The 15,695-nt window shown below is 53.9% G+C and overlaps 1 protein-coding gene across 1 annotated transcript; it reads right to left on the bottom strand.

Annotated features, from left to right (window-relative positions):
- Window positions 1-928: 928 nt before the first annotated feature.
- On the bottom strand, window positions 929-11,626 carry SERPINH1 (serpin family H member 1). Its single transcript, XM_069553942.1, has 5 exons — window positions 11,210-11,626; window positions 6,503-7,158; window positions 4,925-5,023; window positions 4,570-4,802; window positions 929-1,926 (listed from the first exon to the last, which is right to left on the bottom strand). The coding sequence occupies exons 2-5, from the start codon at window positions 7,122-7,124 to the stop codon at window positions 1,624-1,626; spliced, it is 1,257 nt and encodes a 418-aa protein (XP_069410043.1). The 5' UTR covers window positions 7,125-7,158; window positions 11,210-11,626; the 3' UTR covers window positions 929-1,623.
- Between the last annotated feature and the right edge of the window lie 4,069 nt (window positions 11,627-15,695).

Below are 15,695 nucleotides of genomic sequence, written 5' to 3'. Positions count from 1 at the left end.
AGTAGTGCAAAGGCCCTGACTCAGGAGAATAAGCGTGGCATGTCTGGAACACCGTACTGAGCGTGCTTGTCACTGTCTCTACGTCTCCACTTCTAGATGAAACCTTTTGAGGGCAGAGATCTAATTTACAGAGTCCACAACAGAGAACAGCCCTGGAGCTCTGAACAGCCATGGCATTATGGTAATAATGAGAATGAATGGGCTGGCCCTTCTGCAGCCCATTCACTTCTTGGAGGACTCTACCTAGGTTGCCCAGTCAGGCAGGGACTTCCTTTTGAGACCACCACCACCCAGGGCAGAGTTGTTGGCAAAAGGAAGCAGGAGAGGTGCCCAAAGTCACACAGCCAGCAAGCAGCAGAGATGGGTCATGAACCCAGTTTCCTCTGTTCCTCTGCCTCGCTGGCCACTCCTCTTCTGTCCTGTGCAATCCACTTGCCCTCTCCCTCCCTGAGCTGTGAGGTCAGGAGCCCCAAGCCTCAGAAGAGGTAACCATTGTGTTTATCAGGACTCTCCTCGGCTCCTGCTCCAAACCGAAGTACAGAGCAAGGACCCTACAAGTTCCTCCTTCACAAAGTCCTGCCCAGTCAGGGAGCCTAAGCTTGTGCCCTCCAGCCCTGGATGTGGATGAGGTCAGACTGAAAGGAAGGCCTCGGGGCTGAAGACTGGGATCCTGAAGGCAGCAGGACAGCAAAGCCCTGGGCTCCATTCTGGCCCTGCAGCCTCCACCTCTCCAGGGCAGCCAGAGCCACAATTCCCAGAGTCAGCACACAGTGGGCCTGCCACACAGTATTATCTCGTTATCTGCCAGGATTTGGGGGCCTGACAAGGACTATTAGTAGCAAACAGGGCTTAACAGAAGGAATCCTTGTCCCTAGGGAAGAATGACATGGTAACCTCTGATCCAGTCACCTTCCATAATCCAACAAAATTTCACTGGAAAAGTTTTATTGAAAAAAAAATTGTACAAATAAGTTCTTGGTTTGATAGCAACAAAGGCTCATTTCCCCACTTTCCTCCCCATTTTTGAAAATCTATAAAAGGAAAAAAACAATGTTCATCCCCATGATGCCTGATCGGAGTCTGCCCAAACCCACCCCCCTCCATGAGCTATTTCTTAACCCCCTCTCAGGGGTCAGACTCACTGTGGGAGTACCTGTCCCAGGGACTGCAGCACCTAGTTTTATAAATGAGGGAAGTTGGGAGAAGATTGGGAGGGGGCTGAGGTGGTGGTCGTGTCAGGAAGAGGGCCCCCATTCCATGAGGGCTTGGCTGAACCCCCAGCTCGATTCCATCTCACAGATGAGAAAGCACTGGGCTATAAATATGAACACTGATTGAGGCAGGCTGGATCCCAGGACTGAGAGCGGGGCTCGACGACTGCCGTCCAGCTCCCATGGGACACGGGGTCTCCGGGCTCAGCATCATGACACCTGGGGGACCGTGTCCAAGCAGAGTGAATCCAGGCAGGGAAGGGCTGCTCAGACACACAGGAAGCCCCCTGTTTTCCCACCCCCACCCCACAGACTATCCAAGGTCGGTACCTCAGCTCCCCCACCCCTGTAGCACCCATGTGTCTCAGGAGCCTCCCACTGCCCCCTGCCATCCCACACCCACCCTGGGGCCCTACAACTCGTCTCGCATCTTGTCGCCCTTGGGCCGGACTAGGCGCCCGATGAACAGCAGAGAGCCGCTCTGGGTGTCTCGAACCAGGAAAATGAAGGGGTGGTCCGCGTAGAAGAGCTTGGGGCTGCGCAGCTCCTCACGCCCGTAGATATCCTGGTCGAAGGGGTTGCCGTCCGTGTCCCACTCGAAGGCAGTGGCGTGGAACACGCTGGCCAGGTACAGGTCCTTCTTGCCCGACATGCGAGACAGGTCTGCCTTGTTCTTGTCGATGGCCTCGGTCAGACCCAGCCCAGCCAAGTGTTTCTGTAGAATCAGGTGGATGATGGTGAAACCATGGTAGGCAAAGTTCCTAGCCCCTTACCCTCCACCCACACCACCCACTGTCTCTCCTCTTCTCTGAGCAGAAGTCACCATTCCCTGGCCACCTTCTGTGTGCCAGACATGGTGTGGAAACTGCAAACCACTTTCCTAATTCTTGACAGCCCTGCAAGAGCTTCCAATCACCACTTCACAGATGAGGAAACCAAGACTCGGGGAAAAGGCAGAATATATGCCTGGACCCGCTGAGCAATCTTGACCTGTGGTATGAGTAGTAGACAGCCAGCATCGGCCTCCCCTGGGGGCTTATATGAAATGCACGTTTTCTGATCCAGCCCAGAGCCTCTGAATCACAGTGTCTGTAGGTAGACCAGGAACCCTTCTTAACCAATGCTCCAGGTAATTCTTGACACACTCATGTTCGAGAAAGACTGACCTAAGGACAGCTCTGACCACATCACTCTGGGGCTTAAGATCTTTCCAGAGTGATATGAAGGCTGGGATTTGCTTCAAGATAATCTGATGGGTGTGACAGTTGATGTTGAGTGATGGATACATGAGGGTTCCTTACATTAATCTATTTTTAACATATGTTAATGTATTTCCATAGTATCTCAAAAGTTAAAACACACACACACACACTCTCTTTCTCTCTCTCTTTCTCTCTTTCCAAGGCTCTGCACAGCCCCTGGAAGCCAAGGACAAGCTCTTTCCTAGGAACTGTGCTTGCATCACAGTTTCACCCCCTAGCATGCACCACTCTGCTCTCCATGCAACAGCTTCCCTGAAACTGCCTCCTCAATAGCATCTTTGTGTCTACCCTGTCTCTGTAAGGCCCTTTAGACACCACGTCTTCTGGGGAGCCTTCCCAGCCCCACAAGACTGGAGCCACGCAGCCCTGGCCTCGCTCTGTGTGGTCCTGTCGTCTCTCCCACCTGGCTCAGTGCTCCCTCAAGGCAGGGCCCATGTTTGGGGCTCACCCTGCTCTCAGTGCAGAAGAGGCGGTGGTAAAGAACTGTCGGCTGAGTGAACAGCTGCCCTCAGCGCCCAGCTTCTGGAGGACAGTGCACCTCCCCAGCATGGCCAAACCGGCCTGATACCTAGGGGCCTGAGAGTCCAGGTGTCCCGAGAGAGGCATTCGAGGCCCAGCTATTCCGGTCCCCATGACTTTGCACAAATTACCACTTGGAATTTTCCACCTCAATCTACTGTATGGTGGTAGACAGTGTGTCCACCCAGCGTGCCAGGAAAACACGGGAGAAAGAAGACGAGTCAGGTGATGGCAACTGCAGAACGGGCTGGGGGAGTGTCAGAACAAGCCCAGGAGGGAGACGGGTGTAGCTTCTCTCTGGAAACCTCATGCTGTCTACCGCACAGACCACACAAGTTCTACCAGTCTCCAGCTTGGAGTCTAAGCCCCATCTCATCTTAAGCTTTCTCCTCCACACTCCCTCAGCAGCAAGTCTGAATCAATTCTGCAGGCAAGGGTTTCTGGAACCTAAGGGAGGAATGAGATGAAAGTTTTCCTTTTTGAACAGAGAAAAAAAAAATCTCTCCTGATTGACAAAAAGGCCACCCTGAGTCTCCACCTGAGAACTGCAGCCCCAGCACTTACTATCCAGGGTAACCTGAGCAAGTCACTGCTTCTCTCTGAGCTGCTGCCCACCACCCAGGGTGGTCATGAGGGGGAAACGATGCTTAGCAGGTTGGTTAAGTTTCCAACCAAGTGACTCAGAGCTGAAAGCTATTATTATTCTTACTAGTGCATGGGGAACAATCCTCCAGCTTAATAGTGGAGGCATACCCTAGAGACATTGCGGGTTTGGTTCCAGACCACCACAATAAAGTGAATATTGCAGTAAGTGAGTCAAACAAATTTTTTGCTTTCCTGATGCATATAAACGCTATGTTTGCACTATAGTCTATTAAGTCTGCAACAGCATTATCCCTTAAAACAATGTATGTACCTTAATTAAAAATGTTTTATTGCTAAAAATGCTAACCATCATCTGAGTCTTTAGGGAGCTGTAATCTTTTGCTGTTGGAGGCTTTGAAATATTGAGAGAATTACCAAAATGGAACCCAGAGACATGAAATGAGCAAACGCTGTTGGAAAAGTGGAGCCAGACTTGCTTGATGTAGAGTTGCCATAAATCTTCAAAAATTTGTAAAAAAAAAAAAAACTGCAATAAAGAAAAGCACGATAAAATGAGGTATGCCTACACCTTGTGCTGAGAGGCAGCACAGCATAAGATTAAGGACATGGCTTGGTGCTAAATGTCTGAGTTAGTGACTGTGTGACTCTGGATAAGTTATTCAACTTTTCTGAGCCTCAGTTTCCTCATCTGTAAGATAAGGCTGATAGTCCTGCCTAATATGGTGTTGAGGATTAAGAATTTAATACATGCAGAGTGCTTAGGAAGTGTGCCTTGCACACAGCAGGTGCTCAATTAAGTATTGATGTTGTCACCATCTTCCCAAAGGCAGGGACCCATGCCCCCCTCCCTCAGCACAGCCCAGTACTGCCTGGACACCCAGAGGGGCTCAGGACAGACCCGCTGAGCTGATGACAGACCACCACCCTGCCCAACTCTAAGCCCTGCAGGCCCGAGTTGGGCCTCCCCTCACCTGCAGGTCGTGGGTCACCTCCACGACTCCCTTGGGCAGGGAGATGGCCACAGCCTTCTTCTGCATCTTGCCCATCCAGACCTTCAGCTGCTCTTTGGTCAGCAGCTTTTCCAGGCGCTCAAGGGGCTCCACGTGGTGGGGCATGATGATGATGAGGCTGGACAGCTTGTGCGCCAGCGGCATCTCCACCATCTGCAGCTTCTCCTTCTCGTCGTCATAGTAGTTGTAGAGACCTGGGAGAAAAGCCGAACGGGTACTGGGCATGCTGTGGGGCGAGGGCGGGCCAGGCCCTCAGCACCCTCAGGGCCTCACATTGCCCACCCGCCCGGCCCACCCTACTCTGCAAGGCACCTACCTGTCCGGTGCATCATGGTGACACCCACGGTATAGGAACGGGTCACCATGAAGCCTCGGTTGTCCACCATCTTGTGGTGGAATCTCTCGTCCCAGTGCGCTGTAGCAGGAAGTAGAGCACAAGATCAGAAACAGATGCACTGCTCCCCTTACCCTGTAAAGACATTCTCCCAACTGAGCATCCCGGATGATTCACCCCTGCCACAGGCCTTCGTTCCAGTCTTTGAGGTTCAGCTGCAGCCCACCTCCTCGCTGCGCACCCAGTCCCCTAGAGTACATGCTCCTGCTTTCGGAATGGGGACATGCTGCCTGAAGACAGGGCTCTCTACACATAGTCAGGGCCTGGCAGTTTCCACATGACAGGAAATATCTCCAAACGGAGGAACCTCAGTCCAGCCACTGCCATGTCCGCCTCTGCCCTGACCCCTGCCAGGCATTTGGGCAACACGTGCTGAGCTGAACTCCCCACACCCCCTGCCAGCTGAGGTTTGTGCCCCAAGATTGCCTTTAATTCTTGTCTGCAAGCCCTGTCCCTGTGACCAAAAACCATGACCCCCAAAACCTTGCATTTGTGACAGTGGCCTGAGTCCTGACCAAAGTCACATCCAGACCCGTGTTCAAGTTCAGTCTCAGTCACCAACTGGCTGCAAAACCTTTCAGTGCTCCTATCTTGGTCCCCTCATTTGTCAAACAGGGGCACCTCATCCTCATAGCAGCCTGTAAGAGCAACAGTGCTATCCATATAGGTACTCAGAAGTACACATTAAGCCTGAATCAAATCTTCAATTCAAGATGCACTTGAACATGAGTCTGGGTTCTCTCCTCCTAGCTCAGCCTGTTTTATCACCTATGAAATGGAGGTAACACCTCCTACCCTCACAGTTGCTTTGAGCATTAGGCATGATCACAAGTGTGGAGCCAGCTCGTTACTGAGGCAGAAATGATTACTGAATTTAATTCCAAGACAATCAACAGCACTCTGATGTGATGCAACACATCCTGTGGAGTCCTTTGGCTGGGCTTGTATCTGTGTCCCATTCCTTTAGACACAACACTGTGCTGTGCCGTGCTGAGTCACTCAGTCATGTCTGACTCTGCGACCCCATGGACTGTAGCCTGCCAGGCTCCTGTGTCCACCAGGATTCTCCAGACAGGAATACTGGAGTGGGTTCCCATGCCCTCCTCCAGGGGATCTTCCTGATCCAGGGATCGAATCCATGTCTCTTGCATTGTTCTTTACCATCTGAACCACCAGAAAAGCCCAAGAATACTGGAATGGGTAGCCTATCCCTTCTCCAGGGGATCTTCCTGACCCAGTAACCCAAGTGAGGTCTCCTGAATTGAAGGCAAATTCTTTACCAGCTGGGCTACCAGGGAAGCCCCAGACACAACACTACACCTCCCTAAACCTAGTTTGTCATATATAAAGAGTTCAATAACTGCCTCCCTCCACGTCCACGGGTTGCTGTTAATGAGGACTGGTGCTTGGCACAGAAATACTGATTGATCGGACTTGCCGGGGGCGGGGCCTCAGGGAGAGGAGACCCCGCCCCACCCTGCCCCGCCCCACTGGACTCACGCTTGAAGAACATGGCATTGACTAGCAGCGCGCCATCGGTGCGCTCCACGTCCTTGGTGACCTCGGGCAGCTTGCCGTCGGTGGTCTGCGCCGCCCACTCGTTGATGGACTGCAGGGCGCTCCGCTTGTCGCGGAAGTTGATCTTGGAGTGCTCACAATTGTAGTGCTGTTTGCTGCTACGCACGAAGTCCTCTGCGAAGCTCACGGAGCTGGGCCCATACAGGCGGCTGCCCAGCTTCCAGGTGACGTTGCGCGCCGTGCTGTTGCTGAGCGAGCGCAGCAGCTCGCCCAGGCCCGCGTGCACCTCATCGTCACGCAGCTGCTCGGCGCTCAGCACCGCCTTGGCCTGCGACGCCGTGGCCGCCTTGCCGCCCAGTGACACTAGCCCCAGGGACGAGGCCACCACCACGGGTGACAACAGGATGTTCTCCACCGCCTGGTCCTTGGCCATGGCCTGGTATAGGCTGAAGGCCAGGCCAGCGCTGCGCTCAGCCAGCGTGGCCGCCTTGGGGCTCAGCTTCTCCGCGGTGCCCGGAGCTGCTGCAGCGGCGGGTTTCTTCACCTCAGCGGCCAGGGCCCTGGCCAGGAGGCAGATGGTGCTGATGAGCAAGAGGGCACGCATGGCTGGGAGGTGGGTTGTGAGCACCAAGGAGGACCTATGAGGGTGGCAGAGAGAGGGCACTCCTGAAGCCCCAGTTGTTCTTCCCCTGCACCCATCCCCACCCTTCTGGCTGCCACGGAGTCCCCTGGAGACGGGAGTGGGAGAGTCCAGAGCTCTGGGGAGCCCAGACCTAACTCCAGGTTGCCCAAACTGGGGCTCTCCATCTGCCAGATCTCTGAGGCCTTCTTTGACTCCTCATCTAAAGCAAGCAAATAGCCACCTCAGCCGTATTTATTTCTTACACTGAACTTAACATTTACACTCATGTGTCTGTTACATATTGTTTCCATCACAGACCTGGAAGTCTGTGTCCTCCAGGAGGGCAGAACACACAGCCCGTCTGGCCCCCCTTTATAGTCCCCTGTGCCCAGCATGCAACAGGCCTCAGCTATTCCTAAATGAACAGAAACCAGGGCCACCTGGCCAAACCCAGGCTCTTCAGTTTGCTCAGATCTCTTACAACCCTGGGACCCTTTTCCAGTGGGTGGGGGAAAGTGGGAGACGAGCTGAGGGTCTGCATGAAACTCAGGGGCCTGGACAGAACATGCCATATGGGCGGAGGTGCAGTGTTCCTCCCCCATGCCTTCCCTTCTGCGCTGGGATGTTAATGAGTCACCGGTAGGTTCACTGATTAAATGAGAGAGAACCCAGATGCTCTACTCTGCTGCCCCAAAGGGTGACCTTGAGTCTGAAAATGTGCATGTGTGTGTGTGGCCACCCCTCACTAAGTCTCGGGCTCCCATTTTCCAAGTTGTATGGGTCTTGGTCTCCATGCCCAGGCCTCTGTCTTGGCAGGACGTGTCTGCCCACCACCCCTCGAGCAGATGGGAAATCCCCAGGACAAAAGCAGGAGGGGGATAGGAAGTGGGGTAGGTTTCCTGAGAGGAAGGATATTAAGGGACAGGGCACGTTACAGCTCAAAGGAACACTGACACCCGCTCCCGTTCACCAGAGGCTGGTGGCCAGCTGTGTATTCAGTCTCCCAGGAAGCAAGGGCCACTCAGATTCCATTCTGCCCTCCCATTCCCATCTGGCAGAGATCGCCGCACATGCCCACCTACACTGTGGCTTCAGGACTGCCATCCTCAAACCACAGCTGTCGCAGGGTCCCCTACGACAAGCCCCTCGCCCCTCTCTGGGGCCTCCCATCAGGACAGTCTCTCCACATTGACTTATTTCCACTCTCGCCCCACTTTGAGATCATTTCCGCCTCTCCTTTGGACAGCACAAAGGAAGACGAGATGATAGGGCAAAGAAAAGGGCTGGAAGGAACTGTGGTAGAAGCTGGGATCCCACTGCGCTGGCACATCCCAACTCGTGGTCCTCAAGGTGGGAAACTCAGAATCCTGGTGAACGACCCTCAGTATTTGCGAAGGAGGGAAGACCACCAAGACCCACAACTGCCTGGGAGAAGGTACCAAAGAGAACTGTAGCCTAAAGTAGGGACTGCATAGGTAAGATAGTTTTACCCTATAGAATATCTCTGGGCCCAGGTCACCTTCCTCCCACCAGGCCTAGAGCCTCAGAGGCAGAGGACCTAAATAATTATTGTACAAACAAGGACACTTGGACACTTAAGAGAGTAAAATGGTAATCAGTTCAGTTCAGCTCAGTCGCTCAGTCGTGTCTGATTCTTTGCAACCCCATGAACCGCAGCACACCAGGCCTCCCTGTCCATCACCAACTCCCGGAGTTCACTCAAACTCATGTCCATCAAGTCGGTGGGAATACTACTAATTATTATGCCAGGACAACAGGCATATGGTCATCCTATTCAAAGGCCGCCTTTAGTCCAAACAGCGGATGCCAGAGCTTGGACCTCTGCAGAGATAATCTTGTAGCCCAGTTCACAGTCCTGCCACGTGGCAGGCACTATCTTGACAGCCCCCACCCCTGGCCAACCAGAACCTCAAAGGGCTGGGAGGGACTTTTCAAGAAAGCTCCAAATGACTAGTTTGGGATTCCTCAGGCAGCCACATAGCTGCGCTCCTGTTCCTACTGCCGGCTCCGGGTGACGTGGCAGGCTGGAAACTGAATTATCTCCACCCGCCTGCAGAGGGGGGCTTCCAGCCCAGGGAAGCCGGAGGCCTGGGTTCAGGTCCCAGGGCGTGGGGTGCCACGGAGCCTTTCTGGCCCTAGTTTCGAGACCACAACATCAGACTTTGCAGGGAGATGTGCGGCTAGGGTGAAGGGCTGTTAACCCAGTGTCAGGAACGGAGGAAGGCAAGTCACTGCAAGCAAGCCAGCCTTCCACAGCCCAGCCCCTGTTGCCACAGAGAAATCCCAGCCCTGAGGCCAACAAGGTTAGATGATTTATGGTCCCACAAAGAAAAATACACAATCACAGAACCAAGGCCTGTGCCCACAGCTAGCAAGAAGGAGACTGGATTCCAGGCTTTTTAAGTAGATGAAAGGGAAGCAGATTGGCAGAGGGGTGGGAGCACCAGAAAGGGTCTTAAACACTTGAGGAGGTCTAAAGTACCTTGAAACTGCCTCAGGGGGAGGTCAAGGCCTGCCTTTTTCATTCTGAAAGAAAGCAAAAGAGTGAGGAGGATGGGGTAGGGCAGAGCTGGGTGGCGGTGAGGACAGGCCTGGAAGGCCCAGCCCCGCTAAGGGACCCCCATCTATTCTGCCCCTGGCAGAAGGCAGGCACAACCAGCTCCAGATCTGGGGGAACTCGGATGTCATCCACTTCACTGCATAGCAGGAGAAACTGAGGCCAAGAGAGGGGCAGGGAGCCACCTCCATCGTCAAGGATCAGTGGGGGTCAGGCTTCCTAGCACAGGGCTCCCTCATCCCAGAAGCTCCCACAGAGCCCCTCCAGAGGGCTGGATTCAGTGTCCGGTTACAGCCAGTTTTTTAAAAAAACATTTCTGCTGGGAATCCCAGTGCCCAGAGACAAAAGGAGGGGACCAGGAGGCCTCAGGAAGGGGGGATGGGCAGATGAACTGAGGGCAGGAGGGTGTGGTCCCAGCCAGAGACTTCCAGAGAACCAAAGCCCCCAGATTTTCCTGCAGCCTCCATCCGGGCCCTGCAGACCAGAGGGACCAGCCGGAAACCCTGGAAGAGGCGGGGCCAGGCTTTCTGGCCATGCTGGAAGCCGGTTTCATTCTTCTCCCTCCACTCCAGTCACCTCAGGAATGTCCCTAAGCTGGGGGCAGGGAACCCCGGCCTTTGAAGTAACCTTAACGCTGCAGTGACTCCAGGAACCAGGTGGCGGCGGACAGAATTAGAGCGGGTGACCAAAAGCATTCTAGGGAGCCCCCTCCATCCCTGTCCGTCCTCCCTTCTCTAGGGGGATGCAGACCTGGTCACCTCCTCAGCCTCTTTTTGGAGGGAGGTTGGGGAGACTGGTGCTAGCCAAGTCCCTCTTTTAGTTGCCATCACCTAGGCATACAGGCTGCTGATCAGAAATGGAGTCGCGGTGGGTGACTCCTCCCAAACCGTGGGGACCCCGAAAGCCAAGACAGGCTCCAGGAAAAGTCAAGGTTAGTTCACCTCCTCTCCCCACTAGCCTTCCTCAGGAGGCTCAGATACCCCCCATCAAGCCTGTGAGGAGGCTGGTCCACTGGCCCTTGGGCCTCAACCCACAACTGGAGGCACAGGGACATGCAAAGCCAGCCTGGCCTCCCTGTTCTTGCTGGAAGGAAATGCAGACCCGGATCCTCCCTCCTTGATCCTGCAGAGAGAGGAGCCTCAGCATCGTGGCCCCCAGCTCGCCTGTTCCCTCCTAGCCACCACCACTCCTGCCCCACACTTCTGGGGAACCCTGCACTTTCTCCGGGCCCTGGGAGTGTCCCGACTGCCCATCCCGGCTCCATCGCGGCGGTGGCCCTCAGGCTCTCTCCGCCGTCACCATCTAGTCTCCATCTCCAACTCTCCAGCTGCCCCCAAAAGTGCTGGGACTCCAGTCTGCGGGCTTAGTCTGTGGCTCTGGTTGGCCCCTAAACCCTCGCCCGGGCCGCTCTCCCCTCTCATTCCCTTGAGTCCCCCTAAAAAACTCCCCCTGCTCCCCGCCGCTCCCCCCGGCCACCCCCGCCCCTCACCTGGCCGGGCTGGGCTGGCGCCGGGACCGCAGTCACAGTGCCACACTGGAGCCGCGAACGGATTCCACTCTCCGCCGCGCCCCCGCGCTCCAGATCTATATATGGCGTTCCCCCACCCCACCTCCCGCCCGTCCCGAGAAACTTCTGGAAAGTTGGAAAAGCTTCCGGAGGGCGCCCCTGCCTCGCCAAAAAAAGCCAGAGACCTCCCCCAAACCACCCCGGCTTCCGCCCCCTCCTTCTGCAGGCAGTCAGCCGGCCCCTGGGTCCTACTGCCCGCTTATCGGACGCGATCGCAGCGCCCAGGAGCTCCGTGCTGGGCGCCCCGGGGCCCGCACGACTGCGGAGCGAGCGGGCATCCTTCGACTCAGCTGAGACTTGAGTTCGGACCGCTTAGATGAAGGGGACACGGGGCTCCCTAGTGAGAGTTCCGATCGCTTAGACACATGGCTTCAGGGTCCTCCTCGCTGGAGAGGAGCCGCCACACCCCAAGGCTCTTGGCACAAGCCGGCTTATCCCTGATCTCACACCTTCCAGCTCCCCTAACCCGACAGCGGATCTGCCTTCAGGAGGATCCACTCCCCCATTCTCGAACTGAAATTGGGCCCCCCTGCCAGCCCCCTCCTCTCCTTTCTCTCAGGGGAGGTGGTCAGAGGTTGGGAGGCAGCACCCTTCTCCGTCTTCAGTTTATCCTGAACACCTTGGAGCTCAACCTCAGGGACCACCTTAACAGGAAGAGTGGCAGCCAGTTCCTGTACCTGGCCTTACCCCAGGAAGGTTTTGGAGACACCTGGGGAACACCAGGTAGTCTGGCTGGGCCTGAAAGGGTGCACGAGGAGAATACCCGGGCTGACCTTTAAGTAATATGCTGTATGACCCTAAGGAAGTTACTTTCCTTTCTGGGCCTCAGTTCCTTTGTGAAATGTCATTCGTTGCCTCCTTTCCTTGTCTGTCTCTGTCTCTCTCTCCTGGGCCATCCCTACCCCCTCCCTATCTGAGTCCCCTCCCACAGGTCTCACTATCAGCTCCTCTCCCCTGCCCTCCCACAACTGATAGCCTCTGGAGCTCTGAGCTAAGCTGGGGTATTCATTTCTGTTCCAGGTGCAGAAGAGGAAGCCAAGAACAGGAAAAAGTCCCTGCCCTTGGGATGAATATTCTTAGGAGGGTCCGTGTGTGCGTGCTAAGTCACTTCAATCATGTCCCACTCTATATGACCCCATGGACTGTAGCCTGCCAGGCTCCTCTGTCCATGGGGATTCTCCAGGAAAGAATACTAGAGAATGCCCTCCTCCAGGGGATCTTCCCAACCCAGGGATCAAACCCACATCTCTTATGCCTCCTACCTTGGCAGGCAGGTTCTTTATCACTAGCACCACCTGGGAAGCCCTGTTAAGAGGGTATGCATATCTTAGTAGGGAACTTGAGAAGGCAGATTATTTAGGACATCCCCACCCCAAATCTTTAACAGGGAAATCATAGATAACCCCATGGGCCCAGTATGGACAGGAAGGGACAGAATAGAGAGACAGTTCACTCACTCACTCATTCAGTCAGTCAACAAACTGTGCTGAGTATCCTTATTCCAGGTGCATCTCTGGATCTTGGGGAGTAAACTTAGGCCCACACTCAGCAGATGAATCATTCGGGTCCCTAGCAGCAGAGGTGAGGGGAGGGCCTGTTCTGGCCACCCTAGCCAGGTGGTGGTGGTGACTAATTTCTCAGTCTGACTTAGGCTGCTAGGCTGCTGGTGTCCACAATCTGATTACAAGGACTGTGGAAAATCTTAGATCCCAAGAGCTTTAGTCTCTTCAAATCAAAGTCAAAGAATCAGAGATTACTAGAATCTTAAGGTGGTCAGCACAGAATATGATATTCCTGTGGGATCTTTGAATTCATCTAAGGAATCTTAGAATGTTGGATCTCAGTCAGGGACTTCCCTGGTGGTTCAGTGGTTAAGAACACTCCTTGTGATGCAGGGAACAAGGGTTCGATCCCTGTTCAGGGAACTGAGATCCAACATGCCTCACCTCAACTATTGAGCCCACCTGCCACAACTAGAGTCCTTGAGCCACAATGAAAGATTGTGCACAATGCAGTGAAGGTCCCACATGCTGCAACTAAGACCCAATGCAGCCAAATAAATAAAATTTTTTAAAGACTCAAAGTCAAAGAATCTTAGAATAAAAATATTGAGGACTCTGGACTGCGAGGCATCTTAGAGGTCATGAGTTCTTGTCTGCAGCCGCAGGCAGAAGTCCTCTCTGAACCCCAAAAGGCAAGAATCCCAAAAAGGCAAGCACCCAGGCTCCTCCAAGAACAGGGAGCTCACCTCCCTCGTAGGCAGCCCAGTATCCTTTTCTTTGGACAGGTCTGATCATTGACAAACTCTCAGCCTCAGGGTGGTGTCCATATCTTTGACCTGGCTGTCCTGGTTTTCATGTACTTCCTCTTGCCTCGTCTGTGTATTGCTTTTAAGAAGTTCTTGCTATTCGAGGAAACTGAGGAAACCACCTGGGTCCCAGGCCCGTCCACCCTCTAGCCCACCCCCCATCCCACCCTCAGTTTGGACCTCAGGTGGTAACTGACCAGTCAGCTAGTGAAGTGAAAGTCACAAAGCAGCCCGGGAGTGAAAGCTCTAAAGCTAAAGCTCTTGGGATCTAAGATTTCCCACAGTCCTTGTAATCAGACTGTGAACACCAGCAGCCTTTGCAACTCTTTGCGACCCCATGGACTATACAGTCCATGGAATTCTCCAGGCCGGAATACTGGAGTGGGTAACCTTTCCCTTCTCCAGGGGATCTTCCCAACCCAGGGATCAAACCCAGGTCCCCCACATTGCAGGCGGATGGCTCAGATGGTAAAATGTGTGCCTACAATGCAGGAGACCCGGGTTCGATCCCTGGGTTGGGAAAATCCTCTGGAGAGGGAAATGGCAATCCACTCCAGTACTCTTTCCTGGAAAATCCCATGAATGGAGGAACGTGGTAGGCTACAGTCCATGAGGTTGCAAAGAGTCGGACACGACTGAGCGACTTCACTTGGTCTTCACTTGGTCTTTACCAGCTGAGCCATAAGGGAAGCCTGGCCAGTCAGCTAAGGGTCCATCAAAGCTAATAGAAAGGAGATGTTTGCCTTGATTACCGGCAGGTCCAGATGTCTGAATCCCACAGAGATTACCTTTGCTCTATACCTTTCCTCTAAACTCTTAGCTCTCCGAGGCCTCACCAGAACTCTGGGAGGAAGCTGAGTGCTACAACTCTCAGGGACCGCACCTAGGGGTCAGGGTCAACTGAAGCGCATGCTGTTAGATAAGCCCAGTACCTTAGAAGGTCAGAGTAGAAAGGACCAATGCCCTCCAAATACAAATAGGGAAGCTGAGGCTTGTGGGAGGGCACTGGAGACCCTCTCCCAGTCTTATTAGACTCTACCTTAGCTCAGACTGGGTCAGAAGCTTCCTCTATGGCATTCTGCTGCATTATCTCTGTGTCATCACCCTATAATGTCCCTGAATGTCACTGGCGATTTTGGATGGGCAGAGAGTTCTTCTCCCTCTGAGTCCCCAGTACCCAGCACAGAGTATGCCCAGAAAAGGCACACGATGAACCATGGCCAGTGAGTGAGTGATGGGAAGTGTCTGCCTGAGTAGCTGGACTCCAATCACAGCCTCCTGCAACCTCCCTGAAGAAAGTAAGGCAACGGCTCCTTTAAATTTCCAACATCAGCAAAAAAGTTTCAAGAGCCTTTGCCACAGTATTCTTAGCTCTGAGCCCAGCCCTGGCCTTGCTGACTGCAGCCCTTCCCCCACACTCCCAGGCTACACTTTCTGGGAAAGGCACTCTTTGGAAGGAGGAAAGAATCTGAAAGGCGGAGAAACTCTTGAGCATTTCAGGTGTGTGTTCCTCCTGTGTCTCCGCTCCCAGCAGGAGCCCACCCACCCCACCCCACCCTGACAGGGGCTCAGCTGGAAATCCTAGGGACCAAGCGGTATGGTCAGGAGGAAGTAGAAAACCATAGAATGCAACTTCATTCATATTGTACAGAAAGGAAAAAGAAAACTGGGCCCCAGAGAGGGCCAGCAATTTGTCCAAGGTCACAGAGCAGTTCAGAGGTGGATCTAGACCAGAGCCCAAGCCCTAGGCCTCAGCCCTCCTTCTCCCACATCATCTCTAGCTGGGCCTTCCAGGTAGGCAGGCCCAGTTCCACCAGGTATTGCAGAAACAGCTGTCTTTAGCCCTGGTGGCTAGATTCAGGCAGTCCTCACCCTATAGAATTCTAGGACAGAAACTAACATGTTAAGCGCCCAGTTTGTTCATATTATCATATTTAATACTCTCAGGTTAAGATGAATAGCTCCATTTTAAATACAAGAAACTGAGGCTAAGTTCAAGCCGTTATAGCAAGTTGCATTTAGAACTGGGATTTGAGTTGTTTGTCCATGATAGATGGGGAGTGGGGGCCGGGAAAGGATAAGGAGGTGACATTCTCGGGG

This window comes from Ovis canadensis, chromosome 15, assembly GCF_042477335.2.
Source record: "Ovis canadensis isolate MfBH-ARS-UI-01 breed Bighorn chromosome 15, ARS-UI_OviCan_v2, whole genome shotgun sequence".
Taxonomy (NCBI): domain Eukaryota; kingdom Metazoa; phylum Chordata; class Mammalia; order Artiodactyla; family Bovidae; genus Ovis; species Ovis canadensis.
Note: the sequence above shows the minus strand (reverse complement) of the source record. Positions and strands in the feature narration are given on the sequence as shown.